Here is a 27,355-nt window from a genome sequence, read left to right on the forward strand (position 1 = left end):
TTGACTCGAAGGATTACCTGCCATAAGTTTAAATGTAGTGTCTGGTCCATTGTAGCCTGCTATCAAATGTTTCTCTTGTTCTGCAGTTAAAAAAAACCTTTTTGGACTTAAAAAAGTATCTCGACGTATAAATACGTTAAAAAGGTAAAGTCCTGCTTACATAAATGTCAACAGAATATTGTTAAATTCAGCACAAAATTAGCACAGCTCAGCGGTTTTTAAATACCTGAACTGGGTAACTAAATGTTAAAGCGTTTCAAACTGGGCGGAATCCAACACAGAATAAAGATACAAATAAAGAATGATAGAAATCTTGATATAAATGGTATACCCATTGCATCACAATAAAAAGCAAACCTGGCAGTTTTGTCTTGGATTTTATTTTGAAGGTGAAATCAAGTGACATCCGTTACGAACTACCGGTTCAACTTGACGCACTTTAAGGCTACTGCCAACTTCATTATTTGAGTTTTCTTCCAGTGGGCTACAATTAGGGAAACCACTTTCTCTCAGAGGGGGGATTCACTGATGCTCCCGTCGAAAAAAACTCAAATAATAAAGTTGGCAGTAAAGTACTTTGCACGGCATAATTCTATCATTCTAGGATTTACTTTCATACACTTGAGTCTCTTTTACATTTTTTACGTTACGATTAAGATCAAGTTCAACACATCTGACCTCATTAGACACGAGTAGAATATACACTTGGCATGTTGTCCTGTCGCACTGAGACTAATTAGTGCAGGTGTGTGGAGTCAGAGGACGGAAATAATGGAAACTAATACTCACTTGTATTCCTCCGTTCCTCTCATCAGAACTCGTCATGTTGCATCAAATCTCACAACACAGACAATATACCAGAGCCCATTCGTGTTATCTCGTTAACAGCTTTTTTATTACAAAAAAGACAGCATACATTAAACATTTTGCGAAGGGAATGCAAAGATGTTAGCAAAACCTAGCATTGTCCCTCATTTTGTCATTTTAAATAAAAAAAATGTACAAAAGTGCTTACATGGTGCAAATAATGAGAAGTAAAAGACCTATAAAAGAGGAAGATAAAGACAAAAAATGTACATTGTCTCGAGACTTCTAAAAGTGTAGCAGAGCAGGAGAGATGAGACTATATTACATTGCAGGAAGAAAAAAACCCAAAGGATTCTGAACAGCTGTTCACTAGCTAGTCCTCACACAGCAGGACTGCACTGCCACGATCTGTTAAAACGGCCAGTAAATGAGGTTAATAAATATTTTTTAATTCCCCACAATGTTCATGGGTTTAAACTGAGCTATTCGTTTGACTAGTTGGTAAAATCTCCTCTCAAGCTATTGGCAGAGATGAGTGACATGTAATACACAATAAATCTCCCAGTTTCGCTAATAAAAATTACATGAATTTAATTTTAATGGCACTTTTATTAATAATACCTTAACATAATTTGTAACTCAGTCCACCGTGCAGCTCTTACTGGCTCTCCTGTTGCAGCTCGTAATGGTTTCCTTGTCGTTTGAGATGAGCGGCGCCACAGGGAACGTGTTGCTGGTGTAAGGCTACTCATGAATCCACCTCAAGAGCCTTCTCTCTTTACTGACCTGTCGATCCCGCCATCAGTAACAAAAGCTCCCAATAACGGTTTTAAGCCAGACCTTTCCCTCGAAGCGCGCGTGAGGTGAAGGTCTGGAGTTTCCCTCCCAAAAAGACACTTGCATCTCATCCTCCTTTCTCTCGGGGAGGCTCAGTAACTGTTCTCATGACCTGCCAGAATGTACAGGTTGCTGAGGGCCGTGTGGTTGTCAGTGGGTCGGCTCTGCAAAACCACCACCCTACAAAAAACAAAACAAAAAAAACACATTACACAGAAATACTAAATGATGTGGGTCATGATCTGTAACTTCAGTTAATTGTCATTAGGAGGGCTGAAGTCTTTTTATTATCATTTACCATAATTCCCATGTACATTAAGGAACATTTCAACATATTGGAATATTAACCTATTCTATAGAGAATTATTGATAACACCCAACTATGGTAGCGTACTGATGGCCTGTCAGTCAGATCGGGACGTCAGCGGCTACATCTTCAGACGCCATGTTGTGGTGACAGCTGAGCAGGGAAGCTACCGTCCATACTGTCCGTTCCACCAGATGGAATTACAGAGGCCCGAAGACACTCAAACCAGGCTGGCAGTGCCCGGGCGCCGGTGAATAAAACATGGCAGGGCTGGTGGGGGCTAATAGATTCTATTAGTTAAAGATAATAACCATCGAATTCAGCGGTAAAAATAAAGTCATCCGGAGTTGCTGTTTTGCTCATTTGATTCAAGTTTTGGGAATATTGCTCAGACAAAAACACAGTTGCTGTCATCTACCTGGATATCAGTACATCTTAAGAAGCTTTCACCATCCTCCAACCGTAGACAAAAAGACTGTTGCATTAATCTCTGAATGGATTAATCAGTGATGAAAAAGGTCATTGATGACGGCTAAACTAATTTGAAAGCCAAAATCCCTAACACGGTTTGATTTTTCAAGATTCAGAGAGAGCGAGATGGCCTGCAGGGGATGACGTCGCAACACTTGGGCTAAGAGTCCTCAGAAAGTCAAAACTAATTACAAGAACAGATGCAAAGGGATTTAGGAGAAAGAACAAGGCGAGGAGAGGCAGGTAGAGACCAGCGTGGGGAGAGATGCACCAGAAGCAGCAGGCGATGAACGCTGTGGGTTCACAACACAGCAGGTAGTTTGGTCGATTCCCGGTAACCAAACCTGAGGGAGGAGATCTCTGGCACAGAGCGACTGATATTAGGGAGCTCACGCGGTCAATTAAAGTATACCGGCAGCGGCTTGGATGTAAAGACGGAAAAACTAAACGGGTGTGTGAGGGGGGGAGAGTGAAATCTGTTATTCCGTTTGTGACGAGACGTGACGTAGGAGTCCTTTGAGGCGCTCATCCACTCGATGCGTTTGATGCACTGACGTCGCACAAGATGGAAAGATCTCTGTACCAACCTGTCAGATCCCAGGAGACGGAAGACTCGGCTCGGATCACAGATCTCCTGGGTCACCTGGAAAATGAAAAAACACAGGCTGGCAACTGGCTTTCTGTGTATCTGATGTAGTGGTGGTGCAGAGGAGGCATTAAAATCTCAGACGACACTGAAGCCGATTTCCTCCACAAAAGCGTAGTCCTAAACATCCGACATGGGGGGGTCCGGTCTTAGCGAACACTCCCAATTTAAACAAGATGACCCAAAAAATGTTATAATCTTTAATAATTTTTTCCTTTTTTTCAGTGTACTATGAAAGCAAAAAGAAGCTGAAAGCTAGGAAGATAAATTAGATCTGGAAAATATTGCATCTGGAAAGTTTTGTTCTTTATATTTTAATAGAGTTGAAAAAAATTCCCCCCAAACCTTTTTCACTGTCATTATGGGGTGTAATGTGTAGTACTTGAGGGAAAAAATGAATTTATTCCATTTTGGAATAAGGTTATAACATAACAAATTGTGGAAAAAGTGAAGCACTGTGAATACTTTCCAGATGCACCGTAAATACAATTTAATCAATATGTGAAATAGTAAAATCTCACTTCAGTTCACAACAAGTCAACATTTGGAAAATACAGAGGAAATCTGGAGAAATTACAACTCCAAAACTAGACAAGTGTGACAAATAGTATTAGAATTCTGCTTAATCTATTCAGTGTCTGCACAGCTTTAGAGAAGACACAATTGCAAGGTCGTCTATGTGTATAGTTTATATTATTATATTATATCATAATAATGAGCATTAATTATAAACAGCCTGCAGTTAACAAAACCTCACTGACAACAACCTTTATTAGCATCACCAAATATTATTATCATCAAGTCTCTGTCTGCTTTTTGAAAGACCTGCCAATAAATTTCAGAGGCGGAGAGTTGCCGGCCTGTGTTTTAAGTTTCTGTTGAAAGAGGACCTTGTGCGTTGGGATCACTCATTGTGTCAACAGCAAAATGTCTGCATGTCCCTGAACAGACTAAAGGTAACCGTCTCTAGTGACTTTCTGTTGGCGTGTTCAATCCCGGGGCTCACTTGGAACATGTAGCCCGACACGTTGCTGCGCAGAGAACGCACTCATGCGTGTTGACATGTCGTGAAAAGTTGTCGACAGATGCGAGATAGTCGGCGTGTGACACCTGCTAGGTGTAAGTCCTTGGCCTCAGGAGGGATCCGATCTGTCCGAGCCTAAACGAGAACACGGTCTCGGGTGTTCGGAGAAGCAGCCACCGTAGCGGGCACGGATCAACGGGCCTGCCCCGCCCCGCCCGCCTTCGCTTTCAAAAGGAATCATAACGGGCCAGAGGATGAATTATTTAGTGCTGCTCCCTGTCGTTTATGATTGAGCATGAATTTTGCATGCCAGCTGACATTTAAAAAAAATCCTCTCTGTGGGAGAGCGGACCGGCCGGGCTAGACCTTCTGTAAGGTCGGAGCGCCACGCGGCCGCGCCTGACGCGCTGTCCCCGTATCACTTTTCATAAAAACAGAATGCTTCACCTCCCCGTGATCTCTTGAACTTCTATTCCGCAGTCGGGCGCCACTTGTGATCCGGTCAACATGGAATCCGCCCGTGAAAGGAGGACAAATTCATTACCTCGGCCCGACACAAAGGCCCTTTGTCTGGCTTCACCTGAGGTCTAATCTCCCGGGATCAGCTCCAGCATGTCAGCACGCGGAGTCGGCCAGCACTCGGGGTCTTTGTGGTAAGAGCCAGAGGTGTTCTCATGTGTAGAACTAACACGCTTGTATTCAAGGACATGACAACAATTTCTCCTCTTTAAGCACGACCAACCCATGATTCAGTAAAAAACGACTGCAACGAAAAAATACAAAACACACATTGAGGTGTTTATTTGTGTCTGTGGATATCTCCTAACTTCACCAGGGGTTACAATTAGATAGTGCCTTTATGTGGTCAGATGTTCCTTTACCTCGTTTGACTTGAAGCTCTTTCCTTGCATGCCGTGTTTCCAGAAGGCCAGGACGCTGTCCTGAAGGCACACTGTCACAAACAAAAGATGAGACGCATGTGGCGATGCACAATAAGTCAAGGAGGCCACTGACAATGCCAGGTTCATCAAAAGGAACAGTGCAATTCATTGAGTTTACAAAAAGCTCATTGGAAATGTAACATGTAACTTTGCTGGATATAAAACCAGCCTTTTCTGAAGACCAATGCTTGGAGTTTTTGTATAATTCCCTTAAAATAAGGTAATTAAGTTTTGCTGTAAGGTACTATGTAGGGTAATTAGTCGCTCTATTTCTCTACACAGAGTGTAAGAGAGTATTGTGTGGAAAAGCTTACCAACTGATCCGATGCAGAAATCAAAGCTGAGCTCAGATGCCAGCTTCTTGTTGGACTTCAGTCTCCCCTGGAGATTTACAATCTTCAAGTTTTCTGGGGAGAGGAACAATAAAAGGCTGTAAAAAATGATAGACACTTGCATCCATACCGTAAATAAGTCACCTGTCCAGATTCTGGTCCAAGTTGATTTGAAGAGATTCTACTTACGGTCTAAACACACCAATACTGTGTCTCTCTCCAGCTGGGTGACATGGATTGCATCCACCTGCTGATGAGCTGTGAGATGGAAAGGGACAGTTTGAATAACACATTTGTAGATCATCCCAAAACCACACAAATATATAATATATATTACTGGTAATTCAAATGATATATACATGTTTGATTTAAATTAGTTCATTGATACTCCCTCTTTATTAATATAAATGTTTTGTAATGAAAAAAATGCAGTTTAGAACAAATTTGAATTACTTTCAGCTTCCTTTGGGGTTCTGCGTTTAGGAACAGAACCATGCTTTAGAAAGTAAACAAAATGTCAGCCTTTGACATATGTGTCTGGTTGTTTAAACTGCACCAAAACCCTTCACAAACAATACATTGACAAAGGCGTGAGGCTGCACTGCATTGGGAGGTTACTGTAGACAGCTTGTCTTTGAGTTGATTTTGTGGGGTTTCGTAAATACTAGACTTACTTTTTCCAATCTCTGTGAACCAGGAGGAGCAGGAGTTAAGGTTGATGGTCTCAAAGCGGACCACCTGGCCCGGCTCGCTGCCTTGGCTGATGGCCACACACACCAGAGGATACTCCTGCTCCGGGACCACCAACATCTCAAACACTTTGAGTGGACTGGGAAGGGGGAAGTCAAAGTGCTGCAGCAAAAAGAGAGCACCATGACAGAGAGGGGTTTGCGTCAGAGTTCTGGTGTAATGATGCTTTATTTTGCAAGGTAGAGCTACTATGAAACTATGGGCACATGAATAATTTGTGTTTCATTTCTAACTAGATTTTTTAAATGGAACTGCAGATGGTCATCTAAGTTTAAGATAAGAAAAGCCAGCATACCTTGATAAGCATAAACCTCTGCATGGGCTCATACCACTGCAACAAGACGATCCCCGACTGCAGCGCTCCACACAGGTACTTGTGGCCTGTATATGGATTTCTCACTAAGAAATAGAGACTACGGTCACAAAGTGTAGCTTTTTTGTGCTACGCAGGTTTATACAGATTTGAACAGTTTTGAGTCATGAGAACTGCATAAACATTGCAGGAGAGCTACGAGGGCCTAGAGGCGAGATACCAACAGTGTATTGACACACTATGATATGATGGAAAGGGGAGTAAATAAAACAGAGGGCTGAGAGGCAAAGGCCACTCACCAATGCAGCACTTGTGACAGCCCTTCGTGTCGGGGATCTTAGTTGTTAAGGCAAACCTCCTGAGGAGAAAAAAAACATTTTGGAAGAGAAAATGTTGTTTGGACCTAAACGAGCCAATGGCATCTAGAATCAGGGGGGCAGTAGTTCTTCATGAGGGACAATGTTAAAGAACAAATAGACTGCACAGCATGAGCGTGCAAAATAGCCGAGTGGTGACCTTCTCACAAAAGTGAGTGAATGTGTGGGGAGAAAATGGGACCAGAAACTGTCGGACATGTTCTAACCTGGGTAAGATTTTGTCTGGGAAGCGATGCGTCTGGAACTGTGCGGCCAAGCCGGGCTTCTTCAGCTGCTCAAACAGCCCAATGAGATTGTGAGAATACAGCTGGAAGGTTCTCCCTGCAGCAGAGGAATGTAAATTCAGCTGCATGAGTAGAGGCCGTCAGTAGCGTAGCAGTGATCAAAGCCAGGAGTTCAAATACATTTATTTTAAATATGACTAAAGAGAACTTGATAAATGTTTCTGCCCGTCATTTCAAAGATCACAAATTCTGACATTCTAGAAGCATTAAAAAAACTTTCACTTGTAAAAAGGTTAGATGCAAGCAGGGGTAAAAAAATAAATGTATATATATATTTTTAAGTGTGACGATGATGTGAAGCATGATTACCTTCTGATGAAGCCAGTTAGTAGAATATCAAATCAAGCCAGGCGAGCGAGGAGGATGGACAGTGGCCAAGGGAGGAGGAGAACACAACACAGGTTAGGTAAACCAAGGGGCAAACAGCTGGAGGTAAAACTGAAACGTTCTAATCCCATCCTCAACTGTATAGATGAAAAGACAACATTGACTTGGGCAGATGATTGGAGTTTTCTCTTCCGTTTTAATATATGGAACAACATTCTTGCTAGTTGTTACAATATATCTCGTAAACTACAGAGATCAACATATCTGGGTGCAACAGGCTGCAAAGCCAGATGTGTCAGAAGCATCCATATAAGGGCTGTAGATGTGTAGTGACCGTCTTGCCCTCAGGGGCAGCGAGGTAACGCGGAGAAAAGAGGCAGCAGGTTATGACAGTGGTCAGTAAAGCAGGAGGCTGAGACGAGTCCATCGCCTACCAGATAGAGACATCAGGTTGTTGTTGATAATGTAAAGCCAGGTGCACTTCCTCGGGAACAGCTAAATGAGGAATTGAACAAAAGTAGTACAATCACCAAATAGATGGACACTGCATCTCAATGACAAGAGCAAAGAGGGAGAAGGGACATCTATGGGCAAAGTAAACCATTCTTTAAACTTCTGGGTTTTTAATCACTGTATTTGGATGTATTTTAGCTCCTATTACCTGCTCCATTGTGGCTTCATGCAGCTCATTAAGGTTCAGCGTATAGATGCCATCCTCCGTACCAAAGATTAGGTACTGGTCTAGAAAAACATTTTGTAGAAAATATTAAGGTTTGGCCTAAATAAAACTTGTTTGTGTCACATGCTGGTTAAAAAGAGTTGTACCTTTGGTGTCTGGATGAATCCAGGATGTGGCACAGTTTATTTTCAGTGGACAGCCGTCAAACACTTTAGAGAAACAGGCTCCCATCTGAAATGGGAAAAAAAGCTCATAACAGGCAGCTTCCGGTTCAGTGAAGCTTTGAAATGTCAGCCAGTTTAGTGAGCTGAAGATGAGATCAAGCAACTACAAAGCTCTGCGAAAACTAAATATCTACATAATGTGCATCAGTTGCTCAGACAAGAGTTTAATGACAATGCCTGAGAAACCAGGCCAACAGGGAAAAGTGAAGGCAGCAAGGGACAATGCAGAGGATTCACTCACCAGTACTTTAGGAGTGGGTGGGAGACCGTTGATGGCTGGTTTCTAACGAGGAGCAGAGGAAACAAAAATGAGCTGAAAAAAAATGTGTTCTTTTGTCGACAATGAATCCATGTTTGACATGAGTGGATGCCAAAATCCCCTCTTTAGTCAGTGTTTGGATCTGACAAAAGAGGCAAACCTTCTATTTAAGGTTTCGAAGGGAGGCAAACCAGATAGTTGGAGACACTCCACATATAAAATATAGGCACCCAAAACACCTCATGAAACTAGCGGAATACATGTTGCAAAGTAACATATTGTGAATCTTCTCTGGACTCACAGGGAACTCCTTCTTCTCCTTCCGGTGCTGTTGATTGGGGGGCATCTGTGGACCGCCTCCATTCACACTGTCATCCGAATCGTTATCTGTCATGAGAGCAACTACAATGAATTTACATTTCTTATACAGCGATTATCCTTCAAACTGTCAAACACGCATTGCCATTATGGCTGAACGGTATACCGGTATAAGATCTCCTTACGGTGTGAAATTCTCACATACCGTTGTTAGGCCACAACAACAACAACAATAAAGCACCCGGCGGTGGGAGCTAGTTGTCTTACGTGTGTTGAGATTGAGACATGGTTAGAACTTTATAACAACAATGAATAACCCACAACAAACTCTCTAACAGTCTTAAACACCTTAAACAAAAGCTTGTGACAAACATTTTGTAATACTAATAATTATAATATCATTTATAAAACATTTCCCCACCGAACTGCATGCTGGGTATAGCTCCCAATAAGAAGTAACTCTGTTGCTACATGAAAACACAGAAAAGAGCGATACAGGAGGAACGAGAGACCAGAGATGCATCAACACAACTTGTGCTCAAGACAGAAGCTGTGTTTTGTTTGGAGGGGTTTTGGTTTATCAGACATAAGTTACATTAGATCAGAAAACGATTTATTGCAAAGTCTGTCAAACCTCTGGTGGCAACACTAGCAGCCAAAGCAAGCTAACTCGCTAATAAGCTAACTCGCCGGTAAACAGCTGTTCGGAGAGGCTGTTTGCAGCCACAACATGCTAACACGCTAACGAGCTAACTCGCCGGCCAGTTGCGAGCAAGTTGACCTGCGAGCAGCGAACAGCTGTTCGGGTAGCCACAGTTGTTTTCGGGGTCAATGAATGAATGTGTTTACTTGAAAAAGCAATACTGTGATATACCGGGATACCGTCAGAATGTTTCTTAATACCGTGATATGGATTTTTGGCCCTAATTGACATGAAGATCCCTTACCTTTACATTCAGATTTACTGAGAGCTTGTAAAAGATCAAATAAGTTATTTTCATTGAGACACTTGCTTGATTTAAGACACCAATGGAAGACGTTTGATTGGTTATGACACATGAAGGTTTGAATTAAGGCTGAGACTCACCAGGATCAGAGGCGTGAGATAAAAGGCCGGGGCTACTGACGCTGACTGAGAGGAAATCCGGAGGCGAGTGGTCCACCTTGTTGCCCAGGTGCTCCGGGGTGCTCTGTATGCGGACCACCTGGCTCGGTCCGTTCTCAGAGTTTGGGAACCTCCGAACCGTCGTAGACCCCTCGTCGTTGAGGCCAAGCTCATCTGGCGAGCTGTTTAATCGTGGCTGAGAAGTGAAAAAAAAGGAAAGGAAAGAAAAGAGTTTTGACGTGAATGCTGAGCTCTACAGGTTCTACACGCTTCTAATTGCACAAATATGTAGGGCTCACCTTCAGAGGCAGAGGAGGAGGAACCCCTGGCTTGAGAGTTGACCTATAATGGAGGTCATTACTTTTAGAACAATGTAAACTATAGCAACGAATGTTGTGGTAGGACCTTCTAAGACACCCAGTTCTATAATGAAACACACGCATGTCTGGGATGGTGTACAACTATGAGAATTACAATACATTGTAATACTTCCAAAAGTGATATATTATACCTTACAAGTCACGGGATAAAATGCATTTTTAATATTCATGACTGCTTATGATTTGTATTTGTATTATACAGAGCTGAATGTCTATAATGCATTATCCACATTGAGCGTCATAGAGTTAGCCATGTTTTAGTGTAAATCTTTATGCGATCAAAACACTCACAGCTCCACTTCAACAAAGGCGTCTTCAAGATGTGCAATGTGTCCACTGCAGGAAACAAACACAGTGATCAGTGTAGAAAACAACACTCAGGAACAGTGTCAATGGTGAAAAGATTTTCCTAAAATCCCTCCTTAGAGATGAAGAGATATTATTCTAAGGGAATTGTGGGGTGTATTTGTTCAAACCCTAGGGAGTTTTGATTTTCCAACCAAAATCTCTCACGCCTGCCATCACTTAATAGGTTTACGATGGCATTTTACGTAATGCATAAAACACCGACAAAACCAAGTGATGCAACTTTAACAAACTTCTTTGGATAGTTAAAGTACAGTATTTGACTGTTCTAGATGCGTGGTTGTCTCAAACCCATGTTTGAAGCACAGTTTGGATCTACAGCTATTATCACACCACGCATGTTAAATGGTGAGGAGGGTGGGGGCCATTGAAAAAAAAAGGACAGGGACCAAGCGAAGGGTGGAGTGGATGGTAGGTGAGGGTACTACAGCACACACAGTGTTAGTGTTACCGTTGGAACAATTCGTCCTCAACGCTTTTGAGAAGACTCCTTGGTGGGAAAAGAGAGAGAGAGAGAGAGAGAGAGAGAGAGCCCGACAGCCACAGGAGGACAGTGGAAGGAGAAACACAGTCAAAGCACATTGAACACGTGAGACGGAGCTTACAGGCCAAAGCAACATTTCGGACTACAGACGGGGGAGAGTGAGCTCATGCACAGACACTCATTGGCTGTGTTGAATAATCAAGTCCACGCAAGAGTGAATTAGAACTCAGATTAAAGCATTAGAGCATCATTTATATGCATTTATCAGAAGTCTTGCTTTCTTGAACTATACAATGCTCCCAACAGGGCCACCAATGTATATCCCTGCATTTAGATGCACAGTTGAACCGATGTGATACAAAAAAGCACACTAACAATGCATTAACTTCCTTTCTCTGAATAAATCTAGGGATGCATCGGTCTAAGAAATAAGCTGAGTAAAGAGAGAGGAGGGGGTAAACAGGAGCAGTTCCCGTGACAACAGTTTCCATGGATTACCTGGTTGTTATTCCTCCCTCTGCAAAGGGACTCCAGGGGGAAGGGAAGTCATTATCTTTGCTCACATCCTGTGGAAAGAGGCACATGCACACAAACAGAATTTATAAAAACTGCATTTCTGTGTTTGTAGATATTGTTTTTTTATATGCACTTAAAAATGTTTCCTTTTACAAACGAAGTAGCACTTGAATACTAATAGACTAAACCAAACATGATTATCACCATTTCAGAATGAGCCTCAGTTTCCTTCCGGAGAGGTGGTTCAAACTGGAGCTTATCAACTGTAAATGACAAAAAATGTGTTCAGCTTAGTTCAGCCTTTTGTCTTCTTACACACACACCTTTGGCACAAGAGGGCATCGGTGCCCAACACTTCAAAACGCACAAAGCCCTGGGAGTAGTGCTGATGTGTAAAACCAGCGAGAGCTTTAGAAATCGATTATTGCAGAACCAACTGCAGATCAGCTGCTTCCGTTAGATTGTATCTGCCGAAACACCACTGAAGTCCAATTTATTATGAATCAATGTGATCATTTGCTCTGGAGTCTTAAAACTCATGGGTTGCGAGAGACAAACACATATTACATTTCGCCAGATTTATTCACTTTTGGGACATATTGGTGATGTCATTGAGCAGATTGCTCTTATGGGTTTCAGGTATGAAGACAAAATAAATTGACCAACGTGCCAATAAATACAGTACCAGTCAAAAGTAGGGACACACTTCTCGTAATGTAATCCCACATGATTGGCTTCTCATTAACAAAGAAATCGAGATGCAAGACCACCGATATTTATTTCCTTGAGTGTTGTTTCGCACAAGGTATTCTGTGAGAGTCAAGCTCAACTTCCTTGTTAAAAGATTAGTCATCTACACTGTCATTTCATTGTGGTCGGTCTGACAGGAACCAAGATATCTCAATGTCAGAAACTTGAGAGAGGAAACAGTAAGTAGCTGCCACATGCAGATCAACTCACCTTATTAGTGCCCCTTCAATCTTAAACACAACGTTCTGTTATGTGCCACAGCATTAGCCTAATTCTTAGGGAGTTCTTGGGAGGGCGCTACGGGAATTGAGCAAACACACACCGACTCGCTACACTGTCACTGACCTGCACTTGAGCCTGGCCCTCCTTGGTCTTTCCCATTGTTTGCTTCATGTTGGAGGGAAAGTCAGACGCAATTGTGAGAAATATCAACACAACTAAACAGAAAGTGCATCTGGTAGAATTACAGTAAGGATAATCGCACAACACAGCGAAGCACGGCACGTAGAGCTACAGATATCCACGACAAAGACACTTCTCTCACCACTCAACTGTTACTACATCCACCCAAAATGAATAAATGACAAAACAGTTACACTGCCAACATGTCAGACGAGACACAGCGGTTGACTCCATCTACAAACAACTACTGACAACACAGACATACAACAACTTCCCTGAAGGGTCGCAAATGATTGAGTTTGCAGAATCTACGAAGCTGGAGGCTCTACCAAATCCAGCATCAACGCATATTGACTGAGAACCAAATTCCAAAAAGAAACGGTCATGACCCCTTCAGGACAAGCTATTTCACATTATACTTAGGGATGCGAGATGATGAACTTGATGGTCTCTGCCACACCCACTTTCTCTGCCGCGAATCCCTGGGCTATTATCACACACGCTTCAATGCTGTGGTCTGGCAAAGTGCCAGCCAGTTCTGCAGGATTAGAGGGATGACCGCCTCTGACGGGCCTCGATCAACCTACATAGCCAGGCTGACCAATGACAGGTCAGATGCACGGCAGCAACTCGGCCTCTATCTCAGTGGTGCGTTCACAGCTTTGTGTTTACTTACAGTTGATCTCCGAGCGCGTCCTCTCTGCTCGGGCTTGTTTGTTAGTGGAGCGGATGGTGTGTCTGACTGCAGAGAGAGGCTGAGGCAGAGAGTGGGAGAGACAACAATGTAAAAAGATGAAGGAAAAAAAAGTTTGAGGCAGGAGCAGCACTTGACAAGTGAGTCAGGGAAAAACAACAAATGATATAAAGCCAATCGCTGCACAGCCTGGAAACACATTGGAACATTTTTCTTGTTAAAAAAAATCATCAGAAACTAAAACGTGAAACTAGCATGTGGAGCTTAAGGAGAACTGAGAGCTACTTTTTGTGCTGCGCCAAAGCATCGTCACATTATTATGCATCCCAGAGACTAGCTGTCTGCAACAAGCTCCAATTCTTGCAGTCAATTGCCCTGAGGGCTTTTTTTCATTCATGGTGGCAAAGACAGTGCTACTGTTGTCAGGGGGAGAAAGGCACAATGGCCTTTCAAAAGGCAGTGGTACCACTGCTTTGGCTGCCACGTAGATGGGGTGTTGATTCCAGTTGGAATAATTTTCAGTGGAGAGAATCAAGAAGAGGGGGGAAGGGAGCCTCAGGGGAACACGAAAGCAGACTTTAGCCAAGATCACCTTGTCGCCAAAAAAACATGTGCTAATATTTACTTTCCCCCTCTGATGGAGACTCTTGAGTGTTTGCATGAAAGTATGTTTCAACATGATCTGGTGAAATTGGACATGAAGGGGTTGGTTTTCTTTTTTTCAATGTTGCAGTTTTTTCTTTTATTTCTTCCTTTTTAGCAGACAACCAGACAGTACCAAACAACAAACAATTGGGGCATTTTTTCATATTTCTGAGTACATACTTTTTAAAGTGTTTTAAATCTTTGATCACTTCTTTGTAGACAATAGCCAGTTTTTAGACGGGACAAAATTAGTTATTACCTCAGGGTCATCATCGTCCACCTCGCTGTAATGCTCGTGGTTGTCTGGGTTGTTCATTTTATCGAGGAGATCAACAGCGAGCCTCCTGGTCAAACCTGTCTGGGCTACATACACATGCTGCGGGGAAAAAAACGTTTAAAAAAAAAAGTAATCATTAACTTGTGCATCATTTGAGGAAAATAGTTTATACTTGTGGTCCTTAATCCCACACACAAGGTCCATGCTAACAGGACCATCAGAAGCCCTGCAGAAACGGATATTAAAGTCAAAGATTTGCTGTTGAAGTATTAAACCGTGTACGTTAATCATCAGATTCATGCACCGCTAGGATAAAACACTTTTTTCCCAAAGACATGGAGCAAGTTAATGACAATATTTTAGGAAGCAGCAGACCCATGGGCTTCTTAAAAGATAGTTTGTCTTGGAATATGCAAACAGGCCGGAGCACCAGCCTTCTTCCTTTGGACCGAGGCTTGTTGACGTTATTTCAGAATGTAATAGCTAATAGTTTAAGCCCTGCGGGCCGTGATCGGACTCTGACCCACAAAGCTAGAAATTCAGCCAAACCAAACAGGAGCTCACTGGGACAACCGACATGCTGTTTGGCTTTCAGGATTCATAATAGCAACTTTAAACTGCAAAGGACAAAAGACTGGCTGGACTGTTGGCCAACATGTTACATTTTCACTGTGAAAGGTCCACGCTAAAAAACTGCACTACATTCTTTGTTGACAACATTTCAATCTCCTCCTAATATACAGCATGAGTCCGCGGGCAATAAGAAACATTACCGATAGAAGTTTTTCTGCAGTGGGCCTCTTCTTTGGGTTCTTTGTCAGAGACACTTTGACAAAGTTATGGAAGGCGGTAGACCTGGGGAAAAGGATGAGTTTATTTTAATGTAATTTTTGTCAGTATTATCTTGTAAAGATTTAAGTTAACGTTATCATAAAGCGATCTAGAACAGCACACTAAATATTCTAGGCCACTCACCATTTGTTTTTGTCTTTTAGCTTTGGAGGCTGGAAGCTGCTCTTGGACATCAAAAACAGGGCTCTAAGCAAAAACCAAAAACTTCAATTACGAGAGACAGAGACTTAAAGACAGAAATATACTTAAGTAGGCCATTCAAATAACAGCCTTAATGTATTCTCAATTTAAGTAAAGAAAAATGTTGTGGACTGTCACAGGAGACCTAAAAAGGAGAAAAGTAGCTTAAGAATGGTGCTAAACACAAGACATGCCTCATCGGGTGCAGGTCAAACATTGGCGGCTGCAGCTCGGCCAGCTCTATGGACGTTATGCCTACTGCCCAAATATCACACAGCTGGTTGTAGCCACCGTTCTTCTCCACTGCTGCTACTTCTGGAGCCATCCTACACAAACATAAGGACAAAAGATTGGTTTGAGATGCCTCTCTAAAGTGAAAACACAACGCTGCTACAAATAATGAGAAGCCCTAGTGATTTGTGACAGAAAACTCTTGTTTCCTTTCTTCATTTGACAGCCTGTCCAAAGGTCAGGGACAAAACAAAGGCCATGGAGCTGTTGGCGCTCTTTGGCGCTCTTATGTCTTACTCAAAAACACTTCAACTGCTGTGAGAATTTGTTCTCATGTCCGTTAGGGGAAGCATCTATCGAACCACTTGTACATGTTGTCACCACAAATTAGACTATGATAGATACAATTTGACAAAGACAGTCGACCAGAAAATGTTCTCAGATTGACCAATTTAAATCAATACTTCTTAGAATTAAAAAACATAAAGACCTCCCACAATTCTTATTGAATGAAGGTGACACACTCACCAATAAGGTGTTCCAATGAAGGACTTCCTTTTGGCAATGGTGGCTGTTATTTTGGCTGCAACTCCAAAGTCAGCTGTAACAAGGATTTGCATGTTCTTTCTCCAGATTATGCAACCCACATTATCTGAAAGCTTCCAAGGCATCAAGTCCTTTAGAACTAAGAGGCTAAAGAGCAACTTACCTAACTTTACATCACCGTTGTCTGAGAGAAGTATGTTCGCACCCTGTTCAAAAACAATATTAAGATGAGCTGCAGAGTTGCCAAACTGGTTCATAACACAAAAGCCAATCACGAGTTACAGTCTCAGTTGAAACACCGACTACTTGACAGTCTCACTGACAGTGATTCTGTTGCCGGTGACTGACTGGCTCTCTGGTTGCATCCTGCAGGGAGAGCAGGGGAAACAGGAAGTGCTCGCTGCATAGAGCAGAGTAAAGATAACAGGTCCAACCCTGACCTTCTGTGATAACACGCAAAACTGAGGCTCCATTCAGTGTGCACACACACACACCCGGCGTGATCAATCTCACACCTCTTACACTGCAGCGCTGCTACATCAGGGCGAAGGGAGGCCTTTTGACTGCTCGAGGGCCAACGGCTGCATTTAAATGTGCAGTTAAGTGTTTTCAGGCTGTGCAACCTGCGGGTTTATTTTTGTCAGTCTCACCTTTCTTTTTTTCTTCCTGTTCACTTGTGCTACAATACATTTCTCATAGCCAATATTTTTTTGGCAGTGTTTCGCATACCGTTATATCGAGTGGGCCACCTAAAATGATCCCCTCTGCCTCCCTGAATATGTCTGGAATTTAAAAAAACATTAAAAATGAATTTTCCCCATGCACGACAGAATGTGACACTAATATGTCTGTATGCGCACACGTGGCGCTCGCACCAGCAGACAGACTAATACCTCCCCCCACCCAAGTTGTAAACCTAGAGAAAACACTGTTCCTTCTGTGTTGGCGGAAGACGGCAAGTTGTATGTATGTGGCACAGAAAAATGGGCATGACGGGGATCGTTTAAGAGATTTAATTCATTCATTAATTTAGAGAATACAAGAAAAGATACGATACCTTAATGTCACGGTGCATCTTGCCCTTGTTGTGCAGATATCCCAAACCCTGTGAACAGAAAGAATGTTTTCAGTAACACTGTTCAACTGAAATATAAAACCATTTCCTTTTTAAAGATATACATTAAAGCACAATTACCTGTAAAGTCTCTCTGCTGACGTAGGCTATCTGAAGCTCTGAGAGAGGTCCCGTCACTATTGCAACACAATTTGATTTGGTTTTTGCAGGGTAAAGATTTTACACTGTACACATAGTTATAAAAAATATTTAGGACTGGGTCTCAAATTTTTAAAAAACTCACCGTGATAAATGTCCTGCAGAGATCCTCCACCACAGTATTCCATACATATCCAAAGTTTCTCTCGACTGATGAGAAAATAATTAATTTAGGAAAGGCTGCTCTGCTGTTAGTTATATAACCAGTGTGTCTAGTTAAGTATCCAGATATTTTAATGAGTGGTTAAACACAATTAAGCAGCTCAAAATTCTACAAAACACATTAACAAACATTTAGATCATGGGGAAAAAATAAAAGAATTAGAGCTTCATTGGTCAATTGGAGATCTAAGTAGGGGTGAGTAGAAAAATAAAGTCACGCCTTGGATAAGAGCTAAAAATACCACCAGTGTGACTGTGATCCATCTCTGCCACATGGCCACTGGAGACAAGGACCTGATTCCAGGGCAGGAAACCGGTCTGAGCGGAAACATGAATTCCCCCCAAAAAGAGCCGTGGCTCTGCTAATGCAATTAATCTTGTTTTATAATAATCCATGCACGGTGGGTAACTCATTAACTGTACAAGACATGCCCGCTGTGATAAGACGTGCATGTCTTTGCACTAGGAGCCATATTAAAACACATCAGAGGCTCGTTTTCCAGTTAAACCTGCTGGAAGTCTGAGGTGGCGGTGGGCGGGTCGCCTCTACTTCCTCCCAGAATACAGCTACAAAGCATAGGCACAGTCAGCACAGAAGCGCTGCGTTCCAGCACTGAAGGGCTTAGTCAGCACCAGTCGAAAGGTTTGAGTCACACTTTGACATTCTGGTGTGACTAAGCAGTTAAATATACGTCAGGTGACTTTTAGGCGGCGGCTCATTAAAAGCATTTTGACAGTTGTATGAATTTCTCAAATGTTATACCTTGGACCGGCTGCGGGAGAGGATAAAATAGAGTGTGAAATGACAAAGCAGGAGTATTTTAAGCTGGCTCTTACCAGAGGTAGCTCCCAAAGTAGGCCACAATATTGTGGTGCATGCATTCCTTCACCATGAAGATTTCCTGCTGTATGATGGAAAAGTCATCTCCTGGAAAGCGAGGGCGAAATCACACATGGACAAAACAATTGCGCTTTATTTTCAGTGGATATGACATTTTTGGGTCACGATTCATCTACCAAATTTACAGAATGAAATGTGAGTTTTCGACCCAAAAAAGGCCCTTGAATTTGAAGCTTCTGTGAGATTATACAAAAGGATGTGGACACCATAAATATTAAAACACTTTCCACACCAGTTTGCCAAACTCAAAAATCCCTGAACAAAATCTTCCCATATTCTTCCCACTATATTGTTCAACCTTTAATCTTCAGTTCAGCACATTAATCAACTCAAAAGTATCCAGGCTGCTTTTGAGTTCATCAAAGTACCAACTATTTGGAAGTAAAACAAATATATGTACGGCCAGCTGCTCCAAATTATGCAGAGAGTTTCCCCTGGAAAACATTAACAGGAGGTTAAGATACGGCAGCCTCAGCGCTCCATCAATAGACTGTCAAAAAGCAGCAGGTCAGATTAAGCTCATTTAATGAATACTATCTCCACCCAAAAAAATGACATACATGAAAACGTGAAAACTACCCTTAACCATCCATTTGTTTTCCGAGCACGATCAAGCTGAGGACAATAAAGGTATTTTGACATCTAAATTCTGTTTAACCAGTAAAATCAGCTGTCTCAAGAGGCATTTGAATCATTCAATTTGGAAGAAAACGTCTCTGGAGATGCATCTGGGACCCAAGGCATTTTCTGGAGCACCAAACAACGTTTTTACCATAAAAAAGAGCAGTCTTCTTTGTGTTGTCTGTCTAGGGAGGGGGGGGGGGGGGTGAGACCCTCTCAATGGAGTGTGCGAATTAAAGAGGTTGAAATGCCAAAGTGTGCATAGCTATCCAGCTGCTAAACCATCCCGTTTCTCCAACAATGTTTGAACTTGGCTTGAGATATTGTACACATGTGTTGTCTAAACAACACAAGAGAACAAAAAGAACTGGTGTGTAACTGCACCCCTTGAAACTGTAAAGTTACAAACGTCACAGATTAAATGGGGGTGTCACCTGGTGTCTCGCTACACACTCAAAGAAAACTTGTCGTGAGAAACCAAAAGTAAAATAATGTAAATAACCAAATCCCCACACAGCTGTGTTAGCAGCAAAAAACATCAAAAAATGATAAACATTATTTACGCGAAAGTCACACACATTAAGGGGGGGGGGGCTATGTTAAAAAAGGCAATCAAGGCCTCCCTTTAATCTGCTAAATTAAATGAATAAAGTTGTGTTTCCACCTCGTTGTGTCTTCCTGCATGTTAATGATGAACAGAGAAGTGCTTCATCACAGTTATAATGATGAACATGATGCTAGAGAAATCTCACAATTTTGTGAAGTCAATTAGGTTACAGTGATCCAGTGATATTTTCAAATATTTGTTGACAGAGCAAACCTGAAATAACCCTTGCTCAAATTTTTGTGGCCCTTTGCGCCAATGAACAAACGGGGGACTTGGTCAGACAAAACAAACAGAACACGACAATAATCTCTTCTTGGCGAGTTGAGGCTTAAGATTGTAGCCACTTCCCTTCAGAGTGAGCGCTTCTCTCTCAATGCACACATCCTTGCTTCGTGCTTTGAGCGTGTTGGCAGTCATCTGATGTTAAGTCGTGCCCATTTTCACACATATATCATTTATCAGGCATAACATTTGAAGAATTAAAAATGAAATCACTAAAAGCGGAGAAACCGCAGCGTTTCTAATAGAAGCTACGATGTTGGTGCAAATATCTCAGGGGAAATGAACAACAAAAAAAGACCAAAAGGAAGTGTCATAACCTAGAGGTGCAGTGAGGTGTTGAAAAAAAAAAAAGTTTGAAAAAAGTAAAAATGTAAAAAAGTAAATGTTTGAACTAGGGCTGTCAAATGATTAAAAATTTTAATCAAATTAATCAGAATTTTCAGTGGATTAATCATGATTAATCACACCTGAATCCTAACCATTTTTTCTTTCTGAAATGCATACTAAAGATAAATAACAGGACACAGATACATAATTATCATTATTATCATCATTATTATTTTTTTACATAAATACATGTTATTGATATTTGATTTTTCAGAAATTCATTTCAGAAAATAATCAAAGCAATGTTATTTGATAAGTCACAGACTGATTTCCCTGCATGGCTCTAGAAGGGTCTCGAGCCTCTGCAGTTTATCCCACTCTGCTGTGAGTTTGTGCTCCTGATGGTTCAGGGCTGCGATGACCAGACATGACCAGACATGTCAACCCTCCCGATGTTTCAAAGCCCCTCCCGAAAATCTCCCGGACCGACCTTTCTCCCGATTTCCACCCGAACAACAATATTGCTGCACCACCCGTCACTGGGCGCGCCGTTTCAGACCGAACAATAATAAAGGTTACACCTTGAAGTCGAGCGCGGCGATTAGAACGACTGGCGCTGCAAAGAAATCCGCTACCACCCCCCATTTCAGTGTGAAATATTCCCATACCTGGGAGGATTTAGATCGCATTGGCTTCCCTTCCTCCGCATGTTTCAGAACAGTATTACGGGTCTCTCCGATGGTCCTCTACCTCAGCGCTGCTCTTAGCAAAGCTCTGCTGGGCGGAGCTTTTTTTCTCTGTTCTGCTGCGCGAGAACGGGGAGGGGGGGGGGGGGGGGGGGTGCGGGTCTCTGGCGCAAACGACTTGCTGAACCTGACGTCCTGACATATGCCTGCAGGTGGCAGTAATGTGTTGTATAGGATGAAGTGCATTCCCTAGAGGAAGAGGCACTTTACTGACCTGAATAATTTGTCACACTGCGCATGCGTGAAATGCGTCAAAAAAATTGACGTAATTAACAACAAACAGCTGATTAACGCCGTTAACGCGCTATTTTTGACAGCCCTAGTTTGAACACTTCTCTCCTTTCTCCGACAGTTGTTTACCATTTAAACTCATTTGATTGATCTGCTCTGTTCCCATCAGCCCCTGAGGGCCTCACCACTCCCGTCTCCCTGCAGGTCCCTTACTTAAATGCAGCGTCACTCCTCCTGGTCAAACCTGTTTGGTTTCCATGATCCACCCAAAGCTGTTTACCGAAAGCACAGTTTTATTTATTTTTTTAACAAGTTTAAACTGGAAGTCCTGAGCTGGGATAATTTTTTAAAAAAAGAAGAAAATATGAATACAGCTGATATGAAATTGTTTTTGAAGCTGCTGAAACAGAAACCTTGCAGGTTTATGCAACGGACAGTCTTAACCTATAAAGTCGTGTGTGTTAAGCTTTAACACCGCGCTTAACCAATTTAACGCGACTGAGACCCACGCAGCACGCAAGCCCTGTTTCCCCTCTTGATCCGTGTGTTACTTCTGGACTAGGAATCTTGATCAGTGAGTGCATTTAAATCAATGCTTAGCTGACTTTTCAACCAAAAGCCTTGAACATCTCTCAGTTTTCCCCATAACATTCAAAAGACAAAATAACTAATCGACTCATTCATTGAGAATGAAGTGAGTGGTCATTTGCAGCCCAAAAACCCAGATTTTCTTAAAATGTATTCATATTTAGTCTATTCTTAAAAGTCAAAATGTCATTACAGCAATTAAGGATGCTCTCCTTTCCATCTGCTGACTATTTCTCCCAACTTACAGCAAAGCCCCCGGCCACATACAAAGACACACACACAAAAACTAATCCTCCATCCTCCTAGTTTCCAGCAGAAGATATCTATGTCTTACATAAAAGCACCTCTACAGGCTTATCGGGTTGTTAGTAACAGAAACATCTCAGGACAATAATTTGGAAATAAACGCTTGTATATGATGCAATACCAATAAAGGATTATTTCATCTTAAAACAACACCTGGTGAAACACACAACACGTAAACGTCATACAAAAGAAATACCCATATCCTCTTGTTACAAAGACTAAACACAAAAGGAGCGGTGACATGATGACTGAAAGAGAAAACAGACTTCCCTGACTGGTAATCATCTGAGCTCCGTCTGGTCACTGGTGGTACAAAGCCCTCATCGTAATCCCACTAATCTGGATCGCACAAGCTCCCCACTAGGTCATGTCCACAGACCCCTAAGCTGGAAACAGTCAGGACTCCCTCACACCGAACATCTCTCGTCACATTGTTTCAAGGCTTTGCTCAAAAGAATTGGGAGTTCTAGACATTATGCCAATAATGAGCAGAAATCTCTTAGAATGGTACTCTGACCTACTGCAATCACTTTACCGTCCATGTTGTTAAGAAATAATATATTTTTGTCACATCACAATTTTTATATGGCGCCGAAAACCAAATAACATAACGTTATTTTGGATATGAAACAAAGACTATGAATTCACATAAAAAAATGCTAAAACATCAATGAGCATTTGAGCACTTAAACATTTGCAGTCATCTGTATTAGCAGTGGACTGCAATATTTTCATTTGTGGTCATTCGAATTTTGGTAACGGAGAGAATGTGATCATCAGTCTTACCTGGTTCCAACTTTATGATCTTCACAGCAGCAAGCTCCCCAGTTTGTATGTTTCGAGCCTGAAAGACACAATATTAATATGCACTTAATATTGCTGCTTTAAGAGCTTGATTCTTCATTTAATATATTTTGGAGTTTACGGAATCATGGACAGTTCCTAATTTTATTGATAGTGGAATATATAGAGAGCAGGGCCTACTTGTACAAAACAAGCAACTTGGAGTTAAGCTTTTACAACAAATCAACAACAAAAAGCAATGAAATGAGTCAATCTTGAAAGCTACATAACATGAGACTGTATTCTGTTTGGAAATGAGGCCCACACCAATATTAAACCAATAATGACATTTGTATGACGCTTTGTGCACTGAGAGGAAACATTCTACTGTGCACAACCCCCCACCTCCAGCAGTCAGATTCAGCATCATTACATTCGGGAGTACAATCAAACAATCAAAGAGGTCATGCTGGACAGTATAACCCTTTAAATAAGCCTAATGCAAATGACCAAAGACTAGGTCAACCTTGGAGGTGCATTAATGGCTCTTGACATGCTTTTTTGATTAAAGTACAAAACCTATCCATCCATATATTTAAATGCTGTCTTAAAATTGGTTGCACTGACTTTCAAAACCAGGTCAAGGCGGGATGCTATTTAATCTGTGGCAGTGCAATTGACGGGACAAGCAGCTAAATCAACCGTAAACCATAAAAACCACTCGCAAGGCCACCTTTAGAAACAGACTGTGCTAGTGACGTGCACGCACACGCACTATACTTGTCCTGCAGCTGATACCGCAAGTAAATACACAGAAACAAATTACTAAGAAGTGTTCTATAAAAAAACAAAAACGTTTCGCTTCACAGAGTATTCCTCTGCTTTAAGCCTGTTTAAGTTGCGAAAAAATACTTGTTGGTAAACATGTGAGGTAAACGCTGAGAGGGGAAGTCTGTCACTGACCGCTCACATATGTGATGGAGCAGATGAAATGTCTTAACCCACACATTATTGATAAAGTGAGTATGAGAGACCAGTAGTGTGCAGGATTCATTGGTACCTTCTATGCCATCAAATCTTGAAACAAACACGGACAGAGACAGCGCTAGTACCAATGCACTGACCTACATGGGGCCTTTTGTAGATACTTTTAGCACCAATCCGTTGACTTCTTTTCTTGTAGAAAATTTCAGGAGGACGTTTGCACATAATGTTGAGTGAACCTATGAGAAGTACTGATTTCAGACAAACTTCCAGCACATAAAATTAAACTACCAGCTAAGTGTATAACATTGTATTGAAGATAAATTAATCATTAACACCAGCAATAACAAAGAGCGCAAAATGTGCTTCTCCAATGACTGTAGATGTAATATTCATCAAAGTAAAGGGTATACGTGTTCATTTAACATAAAATCAACTGAGAACACCAGGCTAAAGGAGGACGTTTCCCAATTTAAGGTATTTCTGCCATCAGTGGCGCCCAGGACACACCAGCAAAGCGCGTGTTTAGACAGTGGCCTGATCATATTACAGCGCGCTGGAGCACTCCGCCTGCAAGCTGCGGGAGAATACCACGCGCAGCATTCCACTGGTGGCCTGTCTGGGGGTGGGGGCTGGTCGGAGAGGCTTGGTATGAACGATGTGCTGCCTGAACTACCACAGTCTGGATTAGATGGGTCATCATCTGTGACAGATAAAAAACATACCTCCAAACAGCCACTGTAGTTGCAAAATGTGGATATATTATCTTTTTTAGCAGGACAGGTTCTGCATGGACATAATACCCTTTCTTTTATAATTCTTCTTCTTTGCAGGAGCATGGTTCAATTTATTTCTTCAATAAATTCCCAAAAAGGAATCATTCCGACAGGACCTCATCACAACTGGATCCACTTTATACTGATATATCCAAAATATATTATTTTCTATTGTCTCTATGCAGAATTACTCTAATAGCATTAGCTAACAATTTGCTTTTTTGGAATTTTTTGAGATGCTTTATAACAATGATATATCTTTCCTTTAAAAGGTGTTTTAATCTGGACAGTCCTGCTTTTGGCAGTGCAGTTTGACTCATAAATGAAAAAGATTTCATTCCCACCGGTTTTCACCTGTGTCAACCAACAATGATTCTGCGAAAGCAGTAAAACCGGAATGGTTCCTTCTCTTCAACATCTTATTGATGTTGTATATTACAGCATTGCTACAGATTATGTAAGTGTAATATAATTAAATCTCCTCAATAACAGATGGTAGGTCAATATCCATATGGAGTAAATACTACTCCTTTAAAACTGTTGCTTTGGACTAATGATGGGTAACATGGTCTCCATCGAAAAATAAAAAGTGATTAATGGACAAGCATGTACAGGCATTCACCGTTAGTCTCACCCAGTCAACCAGTCTCACCCAGTCAACCAAGCAAACCGGTTTAAGAATTTTTTTCAGTTAACTGTATTGCAGCGTGGAAAAGGAAAACCATACTGCTTATCATACCTTCTCATGGTAGCATTTTCAAATAGCATGTTTTGTATGACCAACAGTCCAAGAACCTATATGTATTATACATATCCACAGAGAAATGTATTAAATACTCACATTTGATATGCTAGAACCAGCAAATGAGTATTTCTGCAGATTTGCTAATTAATTTACTAATTGATTAATCAACTAATAGTTGTCTTACATCTCACAATCAATACATCATCTGCCTTGTTTCATGTGGCAGTGTTGCTCTCATTATTATTAACCAAAGCAATACAGACTGCAGTGATTCCTGCCATTACGAGTATTTTAGTATCTGGAAATGACAAACAAAACTCTGGCTTCACTCAAACGAATAGGTCGTGTGATGGTAAACCGAGGCTGTGGGAACCAGTAACTTCTCCATACCTTGTACACGTCTCCATATGTGCCACTTCCCACCCTCTGGATGAGCTCAAAGTCGTGCTGAGGGTTCCTCCTCTGGATTTCACCGCTTGGCCGGGGAAAGATATCCATGGTTGCTTGAACCAAACGACCCTTTACATTTAAGTAAGCAGATCCAATCTAGTGGCGTAGGTTGGATGAAGCGACGGTCCTGAATATATTTATAGGCCAATCACTTTTACTCAGAAGGTCCTCCCTCGTGCTCCATGTCCTGATAGAGAAACAGAAGAAGAATAACTTTAACGTTATATTACGTGGCTGTAACGTTCAATATTAACGTTGAGTCAAGGTTAACATTTCCTCCAAGTTTAGGTGAGGCACAAGCAAAAGAAAAGATGCGACATCTGTCACCCAAAAGCAGCAGCTTGAGCTATTTCATTTCTCTTTTACTTGCAAATAGAATTAAAGTTCCTCAGAGCTCGTTCTGACACTGAAATAGCATTGCTGTGGGTTCAGCGTTAGGGTGTACTCCAGCAAATAGCCAGGACCAGGTCTATCATTGCTATTTAATGGGGTGACTTAAGGGGGGGGGGGACATCGCATCAACGCAAGGGAGCTAGCAGCTAATGCTAACTAGCAAACGGTCACCTAGCTTCGCTACTGGTTCTGGCCAACTTCAACAGTGCATAACTTACCTTTTACAACCCGAACGCCGTCGATGAATACATCTTGCATTTTAGATACTTTTACAAATGACGTCGAGTAATGGCTCCAAAAAAAGAAGGAGAGCGTCCCTCTTTGTTATCGAGTAATAAACTTCAGTCGGCGTTCACTCCGTCTCCTTCAACGTTGTAGCCGAGTTGGGTTCGAGAGGGAGAAGTTCAGACGTTGACATGTCATTTCTCTCTGCTGACAGTTTAAGCGGAACCTCACACTAACGTGTGAGTCACTAACGCCAAACTACGTTATAATGTCCAGTGTCACTGCTTCCTAAACAACATTCATCGTAAAAAGCAACAGTCTGTTGCCAATCTCTGTGGATTCGCTGATACTGGATCCCAAATGCTGCCTTCAGGAGCTCCCTCGGAATCTGTATATCAAAAGGATGCTTTCATCTGATGTATCAGTAATAGTAAGTAAAATAAATCTAACTTGGATTTTATTGTGAGTGCATAGTGGGTACTTCTTCTGTAGTGTTATCATAGTAAAACATTTGAATGAGGAGGTTTTAGTTCTAAAGCTGTACTTTTTCATCAACCACTTTTCAGGGTCTTGTATCTCTAAATATTTACGACGGCCGATGAAGGCAGCACTTATTCCATTTTCTGTGTAA

The 27,355-nt window shown here is 41.7% G+C and overlaps 1 protein-coding gene across 8 annotated transcripts; it reads right to left on the reverse strand.

Moving 5' to 3' along the window:
• Nucleotides 1-873: 873 nt before the first annotated feature.
• Nucleotides 874-27,113, reverse strand: map4k5 (mitogen-activated protein kinase kinase kinase kinase 5). Of its 8 annotated transcripts, XM_037486193.2 has the most exons (36): nt 26,718-27,113; nt 26,047-26,293; nt 23,155-23,212; nt 18,597-18,687; nt 17,683-17,747; nt 17,520-17,575; nt 17,382-17,429; nt 16,488-16,530; nt 16,307-16,379; nt 15,742-15,873; nt 15,491-15,553; nt 15,289-15,370; nt 14,498-14,614; nt 13,576-13,654; nt 12,843-12,884; nt 11,952-12,010; nt 11,730-11,797; nt 11,199-11,237; nt 10,673-10,717; nt 10,301-10,343; nt 9,984-10,197; nt 9,844-9,867; nt 8,880-8,965; nt 8,561-8,602; nt 8,242-8,326; nt 8,078-8,157; nt 7,851-7,911; nt 7,012-7,126; nt 6,728-6,786; nt 6,411-6,514; nt 6,040-6,217; nt 5,555-5,623; nt 5,348-5,440; nt 4,974-5,044; nt 3,010-3,065; nt 874-1,824 (listed from the first exon to the last, which is right to left on the reverse strand). In XM_037486193.2, the coding sequence occupies exons 2-36, from the start codon at nt 26,152-26,154 to the stop codon at nt 1,737-1,739; spliced, it is 2,736 nt and encodes a 911-aa protein (XP_037342090.2). In that variant the 5' UTR covers nt 26,155-26,293; nt 26,718-27,113; the 3' UTR covers nt 874-1,736. The 8 variants fall into 8 exon arrangements, with proteins under 8 accessions (XP_037342090.2, XP_062413334.1, XP_062413333.1 ...); XM_062557350.1 differs by lacking the exon at nt 12,843-12,884; XM_062557349.1 differs by lacking the exon at nt 11,199-11,237 and having other exon boundaries at nt 26,718-27,112.
• Between the last annotated feature and the right edge of the window lie 242 nt (nt 27,114-27,355).

This window comes from Pungitius pungitius, chromosome 14 (assembly GCF_949316345.1).
Source record: "Pungitius pungitius chromosome 14, fPunPun2.1, whole genome shotgun sequence".
NCBI lineage: Eukaryota > Metazoa > Chordata > Actinopteri > Perciformes > Gasterosteidae > Pungitius > Pungitius pungitius.